The sequence below is a fragment of the Cynoglossus semilaevis genome, chromosome Z (genome assembly GCF_000523025.1).
Source record: "Cynoglossus semilaevis isolate Cse_v1.0 chromosome Z, Cse_v1.0, whole genome shotgun sequence".
In the NCBI taxonomy this organism is placed as follows: Eukaryota; Metazoa; Chordata; class Actinopteri; order Pleuronectiformes; family Cynoglossidae; genus Cynoglossus; species Cynoglossus semilaevis.
The window spans coordinates 2,036,191-2,055,021 of record NC_024328.1 but is presented as its reverse complement, the minus strand read 5'-3'; the positions used below and the strand labels follow the sequence as shown (position 1 = coordinate 2,055,021).

The 18,831-nt window shown below is 39.9% G+C and overlaps 2 protein-coding genes across 2 annotated transcripts; one reads left to right on the top strand and one right to left on the bottom strand.

The window, feature by feature from the left end:
* Positions 1 to 535: 535 nt before the first annotated feature.
* On the bottom strand, positions 536 to 8,057 carry LOC103397451 (mothers against decapentaplegic homolog 2). The gene is made up of 11 exons (XM_008335714.3): positions 7,655 to 8,057; positions 6,259 to 6,666; positions 5,856 to 5,945; positions 5,533 to 5,726; positions 5,310 to 5,444; positions 4,800 to 4,874; positions 4,541 to 4,594; positions 3,966 to 4,178; positions 3,745 to 3,882; positions 3,499 to 3,643; positions 536 to 3,082 (listed from the first exon to the last, which is right to left on the bottom strand). Exons 2-11 carry the CDS (start codon positions 6,492 to 6,494, stop codon positions 2,959 to 2,961), a joined length of 1,404 nt encoding a protein of 467 aa, XP_008333936.1. The 5' UTR covers positions 6,495 to 6,666; positions 7,655 to 8,057; the 3' UTR covers positions 536 to 2,958.
* A 397-nt stretch (positions 8,058 to 8,454) lies between these two features.
* lrp13 (low-density lipoprotein receptor related-protein 13) lies at positions 8,455 to 18,829 on the top strand (the record flags this gene model as incomplete). Its single annotated transcript, XM_008335763.2, has 19 exons — positions 8,455 to 8,579; positions 8,745 to 8,900; positions 9,233 to 9,448; positions 9,993 to 10,184; positions 10,878 to 11,093; positions 11,698 to 11,927; positions 12,127 to 12,256; positions 12,463 to 12,641; positions 13,164 to 13,350; positions 13,465 to 13,677; positions 13,834 to 14,017; positions 14,108 to 14,309; positions 15,276 to 15,440; positions 16,129 to 16,329; positions 16,546 to 17,095; positions 17,201 to 17,320; positions 17,491 to 17,598; positions 17,759 to 17,992; positions 18,513 to 18,829. Coding segments are annotated over exons 1-19 (3,858 nt in total), but the record flags the coding sequence as incomplete, so codon positions are not given.
* Positions 18,830 to 18,831: the final 2 nt, after the last annotated feature.

The window sequence follows — 18,831 nt, the reverse complement described above, 5'->3', positions numbered from 1 at the left end:
ATGTATATTTCAATTATTAAAAAAAAATCCTTAAAAATTAAATATAGATATATTAAGTACTGCAAGGGTGGCGCAGATAGCTGGAGCCTATCCAAATGGCATGTGGCATTGTGAATGGATCACAACCCACATATAGAGCCAACAAATACACAGACTTACAGAGATGCGTGTGGTCCAATTATAGAATCAAGTTACCCCAATCACCAACCTGTATGTTGTAAAGAACCTGTTGTAAAGATACATTTATAACTTTTTTATTTGAAAAAACAAAACAAAAACTGCATACCTATAACTAAGCAATTATGGATAAGTGCATTACAACTGCGCCCACGGCACTAACTGCTGGAAAGGTTTGTCATAGACGTCGATGTTTCGTCTACACAAACTTTTCACAAGACTTCATAAGAAAAACGCTTTAAAATAATTAAGAATATATATATATATATAAAATAAAAAAAATGGTTGTATGTGGGCATTTGCGTTTATAGTATCCCTTCTGTACTCACCTAAAACAAAACACACAACAGACTCGTAATTCATGAGAATAAAAATCTTTATTAGTGTTTTATGAAGTCTGCATAATATGCCACACGCCTGAGAAGCTCATGGTCAGAAAAAAAGGAACTAATCTATTAATACCGCCCTCTACTGGTAAAACAACTGCAACATCTACTGTACTGACAGCTTTGCAAAGAGATAAAGTTAAATACACACATACTGTACTACTATTATGCATACGCTTGTCTGGTCCACGTCAGTTTTTATAATGTATATTTTTTTCACATTCATATGTTTTAGGCCAAAGATAAAAAAAATGTAATACTGGACCCTAACACGTGGTTCGGCTCCTTAGATCCAAATACCACTAGGTGCACTTGAAGTACAATCACTAGTGCCATAAGGTAAACACATTTACATCAAAAGAGAGGGAGGAAAGGGAACATGTTCAACTTGCAACAGCCACGTAATGACAATAATGGCAGAGTTTAGGTTAATAGGTCTTGTTGTACATACCATGTTCTATAGATAGAACAAATAAAATACACACAATATAACACAGAATGCCCAAATCCATGTCCAGGCACATTCATTGTTCCCATGAAAGAAAACTCTCTCCTCCATAGTTTTCTGTAACATTGTTTTGTTAGGCCAATTAAAATTAGACATTGACCCGTTTTGACAGAGCACCTTAGCTGTTAGAGGTCTTGTAAGATTTTACAAAAAAGAAAAAAAAAAAATACAAAAGAAAAAGCAGAGTGATGACTGACTGAGTAGCTATTGTGTAGTTTTTATATGCCATTACAGGAAGTTGAACTTTTGGGCTTGAGATAATTCTGCTGTTTTAAACTGCACAAAGGCTGTCATTTTTTCTCCAAAAATCAATTTCAATTGTGGCTTACATGACATGCTAGTCCTGGAAGTTGCATGTAGTTATTTTGTGTTGTTTATGTATCTTCCAAAGCAATGTGTTGATATGACTGATTAAATATAAGAAATGCTCCAAATGTGCAGGCACTGAGGAATGATTTACTGCAAAGCAACAGTAGAGCAGCAAAGAAAGGCAGCAGAACAATGTTCTGCACTGAACAATAATGGTTGACACTTCACCCAAGTTGCTGACCATGATTTGACAAGGCTGTTGTCGGTAAATTGCTGATTCTTTGGCCAAAAAGTGGCTCTATGAGAGCTCTGACCAAATTTGTATATCTAGGCTGGAAAAGTTTCTATAACTTTGGATAAAAAGTGACAGCCCTCCTTCTTTTAAAATAGACAAACATGTGTTGTGGAGCACATTTTATATTTCATACAGGTTTATATGGAGCAGTGGTTTTTCTTTAGACCAAGACAAAAAACTCTGTTGGAAATTGATTAAAAACTTAACATTCCATGGGGGAAAATAGGGAAAAATCACCATCCTTCACTTTGGAAGCTAATGTGGTCCTAAAGAGATATTTCACAAACATGTATAATATTGAAAAATACAACAACAAAACAGCAAAACAATGAAGGGGCGTGGGATTTGTTATTTTCAATTTCTCCTGGCGACACATTTAAAGCCTCACCTGGAGACCCCAGTGTGGTGTCAAAAAGAAAAGGAAAACAGAAAAGACTGACATATAAGATTATGTTTTCTGGTCCCTGCCCAGCACTCCTGTCAAAGCCTGGCCAACATCACTTTGGGATCTAAACCAGGCTGCCGTTACGAAATAAACCTCAGCCAAGTTGATTTTAAGGGGTAGGGAATATTGATTTCTAATTTAAACCAACATTCCTATTTTTCTGTTGTGTTACATGTCTTATAAAGACCCATTAGTTACAAAGGGGGACAACATTGTCATAAAAAAACCCAACAGAATTGTGGCCAATAGCCACCAAGGCCATCATTCTTTCACATAGTTTCCTTCACTTTACAAAAGAAAGTTTTTTCCCCAAAGTAAACAGGTTCAGAACAATGGTTTGGGGGGTGGGCGTTGCAGGGAAGGTAGGGGTTGGAAACTAAATAAATGTTTAAGCATTTAGGCTTTTCTTACTCATACAAGCAATCCTCAATACTGAGAAACTATTCACAGATATTTTTGGTATTTCCTCCTACACCCTGGACTTAAACCAATAAACATTTTATTTGTACCACAAATAGATCTAATATTAAGGATTTGGGAAACAGCAATTTAACAAGGTGCATGATATAAATGGGTAACAAAGTGCCAAATCTTTTCTTAACTGTTTAGTTTGTAAATGTGTATGTAGGTGCATTTGATCTTTTGTGTGTATGTGTGCGTGTTTGTGTATACATTATGCAAGTGCGATAGTATAAGGTTCAAAGAAGGATGTGGTTCCAATACTATGGGCATGTTACAGAAAATTAATTCTGTTGGGTCTCCATGGTTTTCATTTGTTGACTCGTATGTTTAGAATTTAATCATCTTTGTAATAGGCTGAGTTTTTTTCTTGAGTCGTTTATGACATGCTGGAACATCGTGCAGATGGAGAACCCATCTGGGTTAGAACTTTGTCCAGCCACTGCAGTGGACCATTTAAATGAAGCTCTATCCAACAAGGAGTGCTCGTGACAGTCTGCCGCCTGGAAAACACAGGAACATAATATCAATGACTTTGATGTACAGACAGGAAATGTTTACTACCATTTCTGTAAGTGTGTGGAAACTTAAAAGGCCTGGTGCAGGTGAACCTGACACTACTGCTGCTGTAGCTCAAGAACACTGGAGTACTCTCTAGCTCTATATAGTATACTTTTATTATTATTACTGAGTATTTTCAATAGATTCCCACCTTAATGTTTCTCAATGATGACTGAGCAACACTTATTATAAACTGATAAGTCTTATATAAATTTAAAAAAAATCCCTAGAGTTAGAGAAGTTAGAGAAGTTTTGTATATGCCATCAACTGAAGGAAATCCCAACTGACAAAAATTAGAGAACAGAAAATTGGTCACATAATCTGTGCAGCTCTACTCAGACTTGTAGATTTCCTTACCTGTACTCAGCTCCCCAGCCTTTAACAAAGCTCATGCGTATGGTGCACATCCTGGTTAGCTGGTAAACAGCTTCAAAACCCTGGTTGACCGATTGAGCCAGCAAGGCTGCAAATTCTTGGTTGTTGAAAATTTTAAGATTACAACCTTAAAAAGAAGAAAAGACAAAAGGGTTAAAACCAATTAACAACAATTGGATGTTTCTCTATGTTTCAAATCCAATATCTCTCTGCAAATCAGGCACTTACCTGGAGGAATTTTACACACAGTTGCTGGATGCCAGCCATACCGCTGGTTGCAATTAGGACTCTGGACAAAGATGGCACTATCACTCAGACACTCTGCAAACACTTCGCCTCCAATGTAATAAAGTCTAACTCCTCTTCCTGAAGAAAGAAAAAACAGATTGAACATATTTTTTCCTATACCACAATCATTAGAACTGAAGTTAAGTAAACTGTTTTCATACCTATGTGCCTCCTGGTCATTTCAACTGTGGCATTCCTATTGACATTAGAAAGCAGGCCCAGGCAGAACCGCTCTGAGTTGGATGGATCTGTAAATCCATCTACTGTCAGGGAGGGTTGCGAGGCATGAAACGTCTCCCCAACGCGCTGGTTCAGCTCGTAGTAGGCTATAGAGCACCAGAAGGCCGGCTCTGAATAAGTCACAGGCTGCAGGTCTACAGCAGGAGATCGTATCAACACAGTTATTCTATAGCATTGTGTATATAATCGTAAAAGTAAAAGAATGTTGTATATGGAACATAAACAAAGGCTCTATTAGCTGTTGGTAGTGAAGCTGAACAGTCCTAATGCAAAGAGAGGTTAGATACTAAGTGTCCAAAGTGTTAGAATAATTCAAATTTCAATTATTTGTATTGTATTACAAAGTATTGTACTGTTGACTTTAACATGGAAAATGTTTAAAAGAAAGCAAGACAGAAGTTGACCAAAGACACACCATTTAAAAACACTATTCACATTTACTTTGACGTCTGATAAAAAAAGGAAAAGAAAAAGAGGAACAGAATTTGGATCTCACCCATGCTGTGATTGACAGGTGACAGAGTGCTGGGGGAAAGCTCTGCCGGTGAACCTGATTAAAAAACAACAACAACAACAACAACAACAACAAAAGAAAGATCATCATCACTTTGACAACAGTGCAATAGTTAGTCTTTAATTTCTTTAAACAAAGAACATATCACAAAATAATCAAATATCAGAGAATACCTATTAACTGGTTTGTTAGGACCAAAGATGAAACAAAAAAGATTGTCAACATTAAAAGTCTTATGTACCTGTGTCCATACTTTGATTCATCTGTTGATCGCTGGCCTCCCCATCTTCACTGATGTAGCCTGGTGGAGGCGTCTCTGTGTGAATGATGCACAGATAAAAGATAAAAAGATTTTTTAAGAGTTTTAATATGACTATTTAATGTTATACTGAAGACATAGTACTGAACTCAACCAATGCTGTTATTGTTCCAAAGTTTAAGGCATGAGTGATTTAAAGTAAAACTAGTGTTTGCAGTCAATAATAAGTAAAATATTGACATTGGTTCAATAGATGCAGTTCTTGATGATGATGCCTATCAAACAAACAATCACTTACAATCACACGGGTTAGAAGACTGAGACCACCTGACTATAATACTTCTGTCTCTACATGTAATCACAGAAATAATCCTTCATGTATAAAGTTGGGCTGTGTGAAATTGTACTATATTTCCATGTACTCCTGAAAACATCAAATAACCTTAGTGTCATCACTGTAACAGCCTTAATCAAGTGCTGAGGTAAGCTTACCGGGGATATAGTTGTTTGGAGGTTCAATTCCTGCAGGAAAGTTTGTGTTCTCAGGTATGGAGTGAGTGTAGTCATCAAGAGGTGGGAGCTCTGGCAGGATTTCTGAGTGTCTTGGCACAAGAACAGGAGGCAGCACTAAAGTGTAAAGTGAAAGACAACATATGAGTTTCCAGCTGCTTTCCAAATTTCTGTCTTTTCCACAGATAGAATTAATTAGTCTTACCTGGGGTCTCCACCCTCTGGTAATGGTAGGGGTTGATGCAGACTTCGTCCTTCTTGAGATGAAAGGCATACTCACATGCCTCAATAGCGCGCAGCTCATGATGGCTGTGAAGATCTGGCCATCGCCACAATCGGCAGTAGATAACATGGGGAAGCCCCTTCCTGTGAGATACCTGCAAGCGGCCATCCAAGGATCTGATTGGACAGCAGACGCAGCATGGTAGTAGAACACAAAAATATAGTGAGCACACAATTTGGAGGGACATGGTGTGACAATGCATACATCAAATCTGTACAAAATGCACAATATTTAGGAATAGTTACCTGGTTTGGTCAGGATAGCTGTACAGGCCCGATGTATCCCACTGTTCTATCGTATGTGGTGAACTCAGCCCACATATTTCAGAGCAATTGCTGTGAACAGAGAAATAAAAAGAAATAGAAAACCTGGGGCATTATTATTCAGATGACCATATAAGCAATGCAAGCATCACCCTTACTAAATATCTTGTTAATAATTATTAAAAACACCAAAAACTGAACCTAATCATCTGAAATACTAGATGAGGAATTAATAAATCATTAAATTATAAATATTTTTATCATGAGGGAATATCTGGAGGCATTTGTATTGCAACAACTGCACAAAGAGGACATAGAATACAACTAAAAAAAGTGACTAAACTCGTAGTAAATGGTTAGGTAATAAATGTAATTAACAGTTTACCTGGGGATGGTGACACACTTAGTGTTGCAGTTTTGGGTTGTGATCGCTTTCTCCAACTCGTCAAGCTGACCTGTCCTCCTTAACTTCTTCACCAAGCTCTTTACAACCTTTTCCCACCACTTATCCTCCTGCCCATTCTGCTCACTGCCACCTGCTCCTCCCTGGCTATTGGTTGACTTCTTCCAACCCAGCAACCTCTTCACCACTGGAGGGGTGAACGGGAGGATGGAGGACATCTTAGCTAGCCAAGTTGGGGGCCTCCAGGGAACTCAACACAAGTGTTTTCGCACAGTGACAGAGGGATTCTGGAGCCTTAGGTGAGACCCTTGATTTGAAGGGTCCCTGCTACAGACCAGTGTCAAACAGGTAGCCAGGATTGGGAGGGTGGATGCGAACAAGATGCACACCCTGTAAGGATTTTAAAGAAAATGTAGGTCATTGTGGTTATGCATGGCAGTACTTAGCAAAGAGAGAGCTCAACTTCAGTCTTTCCTAATGTGATTACCCACTGCCTCCAAGATGTTATAGTCTTCAAAGCTCAATGTAATACTTATTCCAATTGATTTTTCCTTAACTTGGTGTTGTAACACAGTTATGTTTTACTAGCGAACTGCACTCATGGACAAGTCGAGACGGACCAAAAGCTTTTTTAAATTTATTAACTAATTTGTAATAGTATGCCTTTAATACACAGGGTGTGCCTCATACCACCAACACTCGGTCTGTGTGTTTACATTTGAACATACAAGCAATCACGACATGTTTTTGATTACGGTAAATAGTTAAAATTAATATAATGATTGTGATTAGTGATAGCACAGCCCTGTTGCTTACTGGCAGCCGACGTTTTGAAAGGTAAGGACAGTTAGCTGCTACCTGCAGTGGAAGGCCTTCCCTGCTTCAGTCAAATCACAACAATAACTTTCCTGACGTTAGCTCGGCGAGAGCTTAGTAGCCATAATAACATGCTAAAATAGCCTTAGATAACCGCCAAACGCTAAGCACTGCAGTAAATTGCGCGAGAACACGAAGAAGTCATAATACAGTCAACTGCGCTGCTCCTTTTGTTGTCTCTATGGAAAAAGAAAACCTTCCTTTGCGCAACAGTCTCAAGTGGCGCTTCTTTGCTACCTAAATATTATCACCTTGTCGGCCAAAATTAAATTTCCAATTAGTCAACACAAAATAAATTATAGCGTTGTGTCATTGATTTTTCTTCCCCATCTTAGTTGTGGGTTGTTTGTGAATCTGTCCTTAAAAAGACGGTTAACTCAAAGAAGCATCCGGGACGAACTCTTGCAAACTGACCGTGGGCTAACCAGAGCTAATGCTAAGTCACTCACATTAACGTGCTTCAAAGTGAAAAAACAAACAAACATAGCATTTAAGAACTCACCACAGTTTTCCAAACATCCACCTCTGTGAAAAACCCTCACGACAGCCCGCAGTCAGTAAAATAAACGCCCTAACCGTGAAATGCTAATGCTACTAATTTTGACAAGGGTTGTCTGTCTCTCAAGTTGCTACCAGTGCTACTGATGCTAGTGTTAGCCAGGTTAGGTTGACCGGAACAAGAAAACAATAACAACATGATTGCTGCTGACACAAGTTAGTCCACTCATAATCTGACTGGAGGATTATGACAAAAAAAATAAAAAAATTAAATGGTGGAGCACTATTGATTGTCACTAAATATAAGCAGGGGAGTAAGTATGTTTTACTTCCGATTTGATTGAACGTGTTGACGATGAAAGGGGAAGACTTTTGGCATTTTGCCAATAAAATGAAAATCCCTATACAGTGCCTATCATAAGTATTCACCCCCTTAGATGTTTTACCCTTTTAGTGGTTTCATAAATCAATCATGGTTAATAAAACTTGGCTTTTTAACACAAAAATTTATTGGAAAAACCACTTTAATGTCATTATGTATTTAAATTACAAAACACCTATACAAATGTTAATGCTATACTAATATTCTGTTTCAAGATCAATTTATTTAATTAATTGTATTTATAGTTAATTATTTTCATTTATTCATCTCCTTATCTATGTAACACACCAAGGCCTGGGAATGGTGGTTTAAATGACAATAAAGATGAGTCTTTTCAATCCTACTGATTGGAAGCTCAGCTGTAGGAACAGTGGCTCCACCCCTTCACACAGTTGGTCAATTAGTTTGTAGTGGGCTCACCTGGTGTCATTATAAAATGCAAAGCTGTCTGAGTTGGGAACGTGTGCCAGTCTTTAATTATCTGTGGTCATGGGGAGATGTTTGCTTCTCTGTGCAGTCACTTTGCTGTTGACAGGGGCTTTGCAAGGTGAGTCACAAGTCAAGAAATCCACCTTTTGTACCTAATTAGACCTTCTTTTTTTTTTTTTTAAAAAAAAGAAGCAATTCAGAGACAGACTGTGATGTGCAGTGATTGAAAATCCAACACATTTCCAAAAAGTTTGTTCTGTTTGTGTTTACCTTCTCTAATTAGTTGTTTCAGTTGTAAGCAGTCATTTGAAGTGCAACCAAGTCTCTAAACCGTGCAAGGACAACTCACAGTGTGTTCGCTACACAAATGTGTGCAATGGAGAGAAAGACTGCAAGGATGGTTCAGATGAAGTGGACTGCCCAACCGATTGTAAAAATGGTATAAAATTGACTATGGAATATTGCCTTAGTTGTATTAGGTTTTTGGCCAGACAATAGTCTGATATAGCTTTATTCAAAACAAAGCAAACAAAAAACACCCAAAGTGTTTTAACGTAGTTTGAATATTCCTTAAGGATGCGCAATGTCTCTAGGTTTCTTTTGATATTTTTTAACTTAGTTCCTGTTAAAATGTTTAAAAACTCTGGTTTACATTATATTTGCTGTGGTAGTGTGTTTTTTTTTTTTTTAATTTTTTTTTTTGTGCAGAGAAGATCTTTATTGTAACATCTGGTCAATGTCCTTGCCTTAAAATTACATTTTCTCTTCCAGATCAGTTCCAGTGTGCCAATGGGATGAAGTGTATTGAGAAGGAGCATGTTTGTGATGGTATACCACAGTGTCAAGACCGTTCTGATGAACAGCAGTGTATGAATCACACAGAGAAGTGCATTCACCACTGTGACAGCCACAGTCGTTGCCTGCCTGCATATTTCTTGTGTGATGGAGTGAAGAACTGTTTGGATGGCACAGACGAGGCCAACTGTGGTAGGTTGGAGTAACAGTTAGTGATTTGGTAAACTGGTCACACGTTGACAGAACTAAAAATGCTTTAAATATCAACAGTGCAGTAGCTACTCTCGTTAGGTAAGTTTAAATCATGTGGCAAAAACACTGTAGACATTGTTGATGTTGGTCAGCCACTGCAGAACCCAAGCTTCAAAAGCTGGTCAAAGATTCCAGTAGCAATGAACAGTTATGAATGTCATCATATGAACTTGAAGATAGTTCTGTCCCCCTCCTCCCCCCAAATTTGAGATCTGAGACGAGGCAAAGAATGATGCGAGCTTGTGATAGACATCCCCAGCATAAAAAAAGTATCTTTGTTTGGAGGAGTACTAATTATGACTCAAAGTGAAGATATGTAGATAATTAGCTGAGTACTGTTAAATGTGCATAATGGCATTGTAAAAGTGCTCTAAATCTTAGTCAAGTTCTGTTAAATCAACTGATGAAGTCCTGTGAACATCACCACATAAATCTGCCTTGACATCTTTCCCTTTGTTTATTTAAAAATAAAAAAAAAATTCAGAGGACTCTGCAAAAGATGGGAATCAGAAAGGAGAAAGTGCCTCTACAGCCCCCCCTGCCATCAAATGTTCTCTGGGGGCCAGATCCTGTAAGGACAATTCCGAGTGTGTACTCTACAACCACGTGTGTGACGGAGAAGCAGACTGCAAGGATGGATCAGATGAGGAGGAATGTGAAACGGCATGTAATGCAGGTAACATGGACCTATATGGGCATCCAACCTGGACAGTGCTTTGAATGAATATCAGATGATTTGTTGCCCTTTAGTGACTGGAGAGCATGACTAAATTAAAATAACAATACAGTTACCAAAAACATTCTAAACATTACATCATGGAGCAACACTCATCCAATAACTGCTGAAAAGTTGCCATGAGTTAGCTAAATATGTGCTAAAGCTAGGCCAGAAATATGTAACATTCACCAAGGAAAGACCTAGAGATATCAGAAAGAAAGCAGAAATTAAAATTATCCAAAAGTTTCATATAACGGAAAAGAGTAATGATATATATACTGGCAAAGTGGGGAATATTAGCACTTGGTTAATGTTCATCCAAGTTGGGCATTATATTAGTATTTCACTGCTAAATACTGTATCTAGCCCCACAAATGCAAAGTAAGAAATAAAGCTTGTTTCATTTCTTCCTGGAGAACTTAATTGGAACGGCCTGACATAAAACACTATTTTCATTATCATTACTATTTACTTACTATTTTATTACTATTTTCATTTCATTATCTTCCAGTTTGGCCTAGAAATATAGGCATATCAGTGAACAGTGTAATTCTGTAGTCACACCTCACAGGTATGAATGGATTACAGATCCAGGACTACAGTTGTATTTAAAACAAACAAACCTTGACTTATCTCATGTGTCCTGTACAGACCAGTTCCTGTGTGCCCATGGGAAAAAATGTATTGATAAGAGCTACGTGTGCGATGGCGTCCCTCAGTGTCAGGATCGCTCCGACGAAGCAAACTGTACCAAGTACACTGAGGGCTGTGCTCACCAGTGTGACAACAAAAGCCGATGCATTCCCAGCAGCTTCCTGTGTGACGGAGAGAAAGACTGTGGGGATGGCAGTGATGAAGCAAATTGCGGTAAGCTAAATGTGAACCACCGGTGCTTAAAATTCCAGGTGTTTCAATGGAAAATGGTGATATTTCAAAATAAATAAAACACCTACAGTCTAATATTGTGTTAAATCATCTTATCACCTTTGCAGTCTGACTGAAAGAAATGTGGCAACAGAATATTTTGATTTGATTTGAACTTTTTTCCTCCCACCTTCCTCTCAAGTCTCCAAAATGACTTAACTGTAAAAGTATCTTCAGTGCAGAGTCCTCCTAGAGAATAACATTCATTCAAACTTATGACCTATGACAAACGTATAACTTAAAACTTGTTTTTTTTGGATGTGTATGCTATATTTATTTTTGAAGTGTCAGTCTTTATCGTCCCAGGAGACACCATTTGTCTAATATGCATGGCTGAAGTCGACTGCTTTTGTAAGTGACTGGAGTTGTTTACAAGCTTCCTGGAAATGAGGATTAATTATGAATCAATTATGTGGCTCTGATCATTTGGTTTCTAACAGTTTCAACTCTTCATATACACCCATTTATTTATATGGGTAACCTAATTTAAAATGTCTTTTGGGTTAATCATCATGTCTGTAATGACTGATTGTCTGACTCCCTGCAGGTGGCGTAGGCTGCAGTTCCACAGAGTTTAGATGCACCAGTGGTCAGTGTGTGTTGGCCACCATGCACTGCGACGGTCACCCAGACTGTTGGGACTACTCTGATGAGGACAGCTGTGCTGAAGCGCGGGTTTGCCCCACCAAACAACGCTGCCTGCACAGCAAGGAGTGCTTGGTGCAGGAGTGGATCTGTGATGGAGAGAAGGACTGTAAGGATGGCACAGATGAGAAGGTGTGCACAATATGACAATGTGTAGACAGTTGGAGTTTGTATAATGCCACACTACAAATGAACCATGCCTTTAGACTAGATGAAATCTCCCCAAACAAAGTAAAGTCTCTTTCCAATGGTGCATTTAAGTTCTTTATGATGAACAAAAACATGGAAATGTAGTTAATTTAACTAATAAATGGATCTGGTTCATTTCCAGGATTGTCCTGCGACTCCTCTGAGCTGTGGGAACTTTCAGTGGTCATGTGACTTAAAGACCCAGTGTGTTCCTCTGTCCTGGAGGTGTGATGGCACCAAGGACTGTGAGGATGGTCGCGATGAGACCGACTGTAAGTAACACTCGGTGAAAACACATCTGCCAATTGTTAACATGGACTCTTTGGACAGAGATAACTCACATTCATTACTCTGGGGGGTGGAGAGGGGCTGCTCAGTCAAGGCACAAGTCCTAGAGCCAAGTGCACTTTGTCATTTGAACCACTGCATTGTTGAATGTGGTTGGAATAATTTGGACTTTCATTTCTGGGTGTCCCAGGTGGTCCGGAGACATGCCTACCTCACCACTTTCAGTNNTGCCTGGATCCATCCCTTGTTTGCAATGGCATCAGAAACTGTGTAGATGGCTCAGATGAAAAAGGCAGTTGCCAGATCCGGTGCTCAGAGGCTGATAAGCTGCGGTGTTCCCAAGGCTGCTACAGTACACCGCAAGGAACGGTGAGACAGGATGCAATCCAAACTCAGGCTGGGTAACCTGGTGGCACTGATGTACTTCATTTATAAATAAGAAGTGAATTAAATTTTTAAAACAAGCTATGGCATTGTTAGTCTTTAAAATAAGGGACATATCAAAAGTCTGGCCCATGGGGCCAATCAGGGCATTCAAATCTTTATGTAAACATTTTATGGTCTCAATTGTAGTACAAACATAAATCACCATTAAACTAATTGCAATTTGTAGCTTTTTTTTTTTCTTTTTTTTTTGGCTAACGTTTTACTTGGTTATCAGGATTTGGCCATTCAGTGTTGACTCCATTAGCCATTTGCTGCCTTTTCAAGTCTAGCCTTTTTTTTCTTTCTTTCTTTTTCTCCTTTTTGGCCAGTTTAGATTTTTCTGACTTTCTTAGCTTTTAGTTTGTTTGTTTTTTTTCTCCTATGTAAGTCATGTACATCAATTTCGAGGTGATAGGTAAAAACATAAGCTGTATTTGTAATCTGATTTATGTTTATTTGCTGCAGCGTTGTCACTGTAGGACAGGATACAGGCTGCTGGAGGACGGACAGACTTGTGCTGACATTGACGAGTGTGAATATCGAATCCTGAATTTGTGTGGTCAACTGTGCATCAACACTATTGGCTCTTACAAATGTGACTGTCATCCAGGCTTCATAATAGATGGTGATGGACACCACTGCGAAGCCCAAGGTAAATGTTCCCCAGCATGGCATCACTTAAGGTTTAAAGTAAATATAGAGGCTTCAAATGGGAGGACTCACAGAACAATACCAAAGCATGTTATTTATTGTGCCATCTTCTCAGGGGAGCCCTTCCTGCTGGTGTCAGTTCAGACTGATCTGCTCATATTTGGACTGCAAAACCGCAGCTTGAACATGTTGCCCTCCTCTGCCAAGAAGGCCATCCTTTCCCTGGACTATGACTGGAAGGAGAAGAGAGTCTACTGGGTCGGTCTGGACTCTCGGGGCATCAGGTGGTCCTCACTAGATGGAAAGACTACAGGAACACTGATTACAGGTCAGTGGAGTGTCTGAGAACACTATAAAACCCAAACATAACAGACCTATATAGATACCATTGAGGAAGAAAATTGTTTCTCAAAGCTTGTAATAAGTCAGCTTATCCTTTTAATCACATGCCTTCTGATGACGTACAACATGGTGGTATCCACAGGAGTTAGGGCTGATTCTGTAGCTGTGGACTGGCTGGGCAGGAACATGTACTGGATCGATGGGGTGAACAGTCAGATTATCGCCATTAGACTCACCACAGGTCCGGCACAATCACAAGACCACAGTGTAATCCTGGATGAAGATCTGGATCAGCCCCGCTGTCTGGCTCTGCTGCCCCAAAGAGGGTGTGAATAAGCAAAATGTTCTGTCAATTGTTTTACCAGCTTTATTTATATGTACTGTATATATTCAATTTTTTGTATGCTCTGTGCCAGATTGATGTTTTGGACAGATATCGGTAATATGGTGAAGATAGAGCGGGCTGGGATGGACGGCTCAGAGAGAAGAGCTGTGGTGAACTCCAGTCTAGGCTGGCCTGGTGGTGTGGCTGTGGACACTATCTCTGACAGACTCTTCTGGACTGACGAAAGACTTGGGACCATTGGCTCTGCCAGTTTGGATGGAGATAACATCCAGGTACACTGCCATCTACTGCACTGTGCAAAATTCTCAGGCTTTGTCTCAACACCAGCATCAATTGGCTGAACAAAGTTGTATTTTGTAGAAGCAGAGTCAAGTATACCATAAGTCAGTGACACAAAATTGGGTCTAATGATTATCAATTTCATATGAAGCTGGAACGAGAAGTGACTCAGAGTTGTAGCAGGCTTTAGAACACAATTGCTACCAGTGTGAGGTTGAATACCCTATAGGTCATACACCACAAGAGGCACTGTAGGTAAAAGACACAAGGTAGCAGTAGTGCATATGTGTCAAACTCAAAGCCTGGGGGATAAATGTGGCCCTCCAAGTCACTTTGCGTGGCCAGCGAGAGCTAAAAGGTGTTTAGTTGCCTTTACCTTAATGACTGACTTAATTTTGTTGTTACACGGAGCAATGTACAATATTTGTAACTTGAATAAATAATGATCAATTGCAGAAACATGTATTGATGTTATGGGGTCGTCAAAGCTATACAGTCTTATAGTTACATCTGGCACTTCAATGGTATTGCTGATGTGGCCCCTGGTAAAAATGAGTTTGATACTCCTGTTGTAGTGTATGCTAAAATGTTAAGTATTAAAGGAAACTGTTCAAGTCAGAGATTGACCAAGGAATCTTGGAGCAGAAAATAAAGGCAACTCCATTTTTTGGAAGCATAACATGTTCAGGAGTGCTGTCAGCTAACAACTTACAGAAATCGGTGTGGCCAGGATGTGCTGATTTACTGTCAGGAGATTATTAAAGAGTTGGTCATCGAAGTGCAGGCTAAAACATAGCTCTGACATGGAAACAAGGTCAAGCAACTTGGAAAAAGCACAAATATAGGAATTAGGAATGAGGAACTGATTTATTAGAAACATAAGTATTCTGTCCATTTGTTTTACTCTGAGCAACAACAGGGCAGGTGTGAGTGATGTGTGATGTTACTGTTATTTTCAGATTCTGCAGCTGAAGGAAACGACAAACCCCTTCTCACTGGCAGTGTTTAATGACATTCTCTACTGGTCTGATGCCAAAAAGAGAGTAGTGCAGGGAGCCCAGAAGCACTCGGGAAAGAAACGCCAAGTTCTGCTGAAGAGATCCAGACAAGCGTTTGGTGTAAAGGTAAATATAAAAGTTCAGGAAAAAAACATTTTCTGCTGCTATAAATGGCATAACACACATGTCACCCTTTGTTTTCAAAGAAGTCCCTGTTTATATGTAGTTATAAACAGGTTTAAAAATATTGCTGACATGACATGCACTATGTGGTGTTTTTTTTTTTTTTTTTTTTTTTTTTTTTTTTTTTTTGTGTGTGTATTTAAATCTTCAAGTGGATTTTACTGACACATGGGATGCCAAACAAAACAAGTTCAGGCTTGGAGATGCTGTTGTGAAAACACTGCAACGCCACATCTCAGTAACTTGGTTTCAGTAACTGCTATAAATGTACATTGGATACTTTCCACATTTGCTCCTGTGGCATTCGCTTGGCTTCCAATTCTTAAGAGCTTGAACATGCTTTTGAAGTCATGACAAATTTGCGCCAAAGTAAGAAATGACAAAGATTTGGATTTGGATTTTCTTTGCCACGGGAGTGAGAGAGTGGCTTCACAGCAACCCCAAAAATCATCTTTGGAAATCTGCTTGTTGTAGATGTACCAAAAGTGAGAGGCACGTGTGTCAGGTAAGAGCATATCCTGAACAGTACAACGTTCAGATTGTTGTCTTTAGGGAGGTGGCCAGTGCTTCACACGAGTGCTTTACGTGCTTTTAGTTGAAGGAAAAAAAAAAGTCACTGCTTGTTTTGCAGATTGTCCACCCATGGTTCCAGACTGGTCCTGAAAGCCCCTGTGAGAAGATCTACTGTTCCCACATTTGTGTGCTGGCTCCCGGCCCAAGAGCTGTGTGCAAGTGTCCATCTGGACTCCTCCTGGCTGAAGATGGCCTGAACTGTTCCATCCCGGCCAATACAGCATTGCTGCTGATGTTGTCTCAGTCTACAGTCACACAGGTTCTGTTGTTAAAATAATTTACTGGACAATGAGGTTTGTGAAGGGGCTGATTTGAAATAGAAATAAAATGGTAATCTTAATAATCTGGGTGTAAATGTAGGATTATGTTTGACTGCAGTGAAGAATTGTCTAATTGTCATGTATAAAATTGGCCTATTGTATTTAGAGTTTTGTTTTAGCTATAATGTATGACAGTTTCCACATTTGAATTTCAGATTTACTTGCAGTCCAGACACAAAGCTACAGAGCTGAAAGGCTGGCCGGAACATGTGGCCTTTCAGTTGACCAGTGTCAATGAAGTGGCCATTGTGGACTACAGTATACGTGATGAAACCCTGTTTTTAACGGACAGCGTCACAAATTCCCTCTATGCCTTCAAAGTGAAGGATTCAAGCTTGGTGTCCCGTGGTGAGATCTTCAAACTCCTGGAAAACACCATCACAGCCATAGCCATAGACTGGGTGACCCTCAACATCTACTGGAGCAGCAGTAAACAACCTCGCCTGCACGTGACCTCTGTCAGGGGTGCCCACACGGCTGTTGTGCTAAAAGAGGGAATCAAGACAGTGGGCTCCATCGCTCTCCATCCTCCCCGTGGCAGAGTTTGCTTCACCAACTTGGGCTTTAAGGGTACGGGTTCTGTAGCTCTGGTGGAGTGTGCTGACATGGACGGTACTGGGCGCAGAGTGGTGTGGAAAGATGCGGTCCAGCCCTCCTCTGTGGTCTTCTCTGCTAATGGAGATGCAATTTACTGGACTGATTCTGGTGAGAATTTTCATATGACTTTTTTTTTTTTCCCCTCATTAGATTTTTGCTGTGGCCCAGGAGAGCCATTTAAAAGGTACTTACTGATAATAGTTCCTGTTCCAGCTTTAGGGATCATTGGAAGTGCGCTGTTTGATGGATCACAGTACAGAGAGTTAAAGGTGGGCAGAGGCCTGGTAGCTGTGGCTCTAAGTGATGAAACCCTGCTGTGGATGATGGTCAAAGGTAATGTCAAACAATGAGTACTCGATGCAATTACTTTCTTTCTTTTTTTGTTTGTTTTTGTTACTATTTATGGAATCAATTAATACACAAATGGTTAAACTAAAGTAAAAACACAGTGAATTATAAATTATCACCATGGTGATTTGGTGTTTTTTAATTTTTATCCCTAGACAAAACCAAACTGTGGTACAGAGACAGGCAGCAGCAGAACAGGCTGTGGTTTGAAGTTGGCACACAAGTGGTCAGCTTAAAGGCTTTCAGTGAGTCTAGTCAGTCGGGTATGTACCAACCACACCACCACGGAATCTTTGACTTATGACTCATTTGTTATTGGAGTAATCATAGCTCAGTGTTGACTTTTTAAATCAAATGATGTTGAACCTGATGTTGAAATGCAGTCTCAGACTGTGCTTGACCGCAGACGACGGATTTTACCAGGTTCCAATCGGTGTGAAGAAAACAATGGAAATTGCCAGCATATATGCCTGGCCACCTCAAGAGGTCGGAAGTGCAGGTGTGGTCATGATCACATCCTGGTCAACACCACCCACTGCAGCCTGAATCAGAGCTGCCCCACAGGGAAGAGGCCGTGTTTAGACCAGCTGTCCTGTCACCCTAAGGAGAAGTTCTGCGATGGTCATGTGGACTGCCCTGATCACTCAGATGAGAACTGTGAGTTTTTAAATAGCAGAGTACTCAAGAATTACCTGGGAAAATAAATGGTGGTGTTCTACAGATGTGACAACTTTGGTCTCGGAACACTAGTGTAAACCGATTGTTAAAATGTGCTACTTGGACAGCAGAGCCCTGTGGATATGGTTAAGAACTTAGTTTGTTTTTGCTGCAGGTTACATTTTTGGGAATTAACATAAGGTTAAAGAGTATCCATTATTGGCCGTTACAAACTCTGTCCTGATCAAATTTCTTTCAGCACAAAATGGCAATGACTTTTGTCTCCATGTACAGTTGATGATAAAGTAAAAAGATTAGTGACTTTGGAGCAATGGTGTGAAAGCTTCCTTAATATACAGAATCGAATTCACACCCTAGGGTAGGGTCTGTAGTTGTCATCAGTCCTAGTAATGCCTAAGTGTTGGCAAGGGCTTCAGTATTTTGCAATAAGGCCTGTGAACTTTGAAATTCTCAAATTCAGAAAGCCCTGTAAGTGTGTTTGTTTTTTCTTTTCCTGCAGGTGTGAATGTGGAACAGTGGCCAGGACTAGGGGCCTCCACTCCATCAAACGTCACAGAGCTGAGGTCCACCGTTAATGTCAGTGTCCAGTTTGTGAACATAGATGACCAGCAGTGCAGTCAAGAGCTCTGCAACAGCAACGGACACTGTGTTAAAGCAGACGAGGACGGAGCCACTATCACGTGTGTGTGCTCACAGGGCTACAGTGGCGACTCCTGTGAAGAACCCTTCCTCCAGGCCATGCCAGTTCCCATCATCTACACAGCTGCAGTGCTCTGTGTAGGAGCCGTCCTTATTGCCGTGATAGCAGCTGTGGTCAA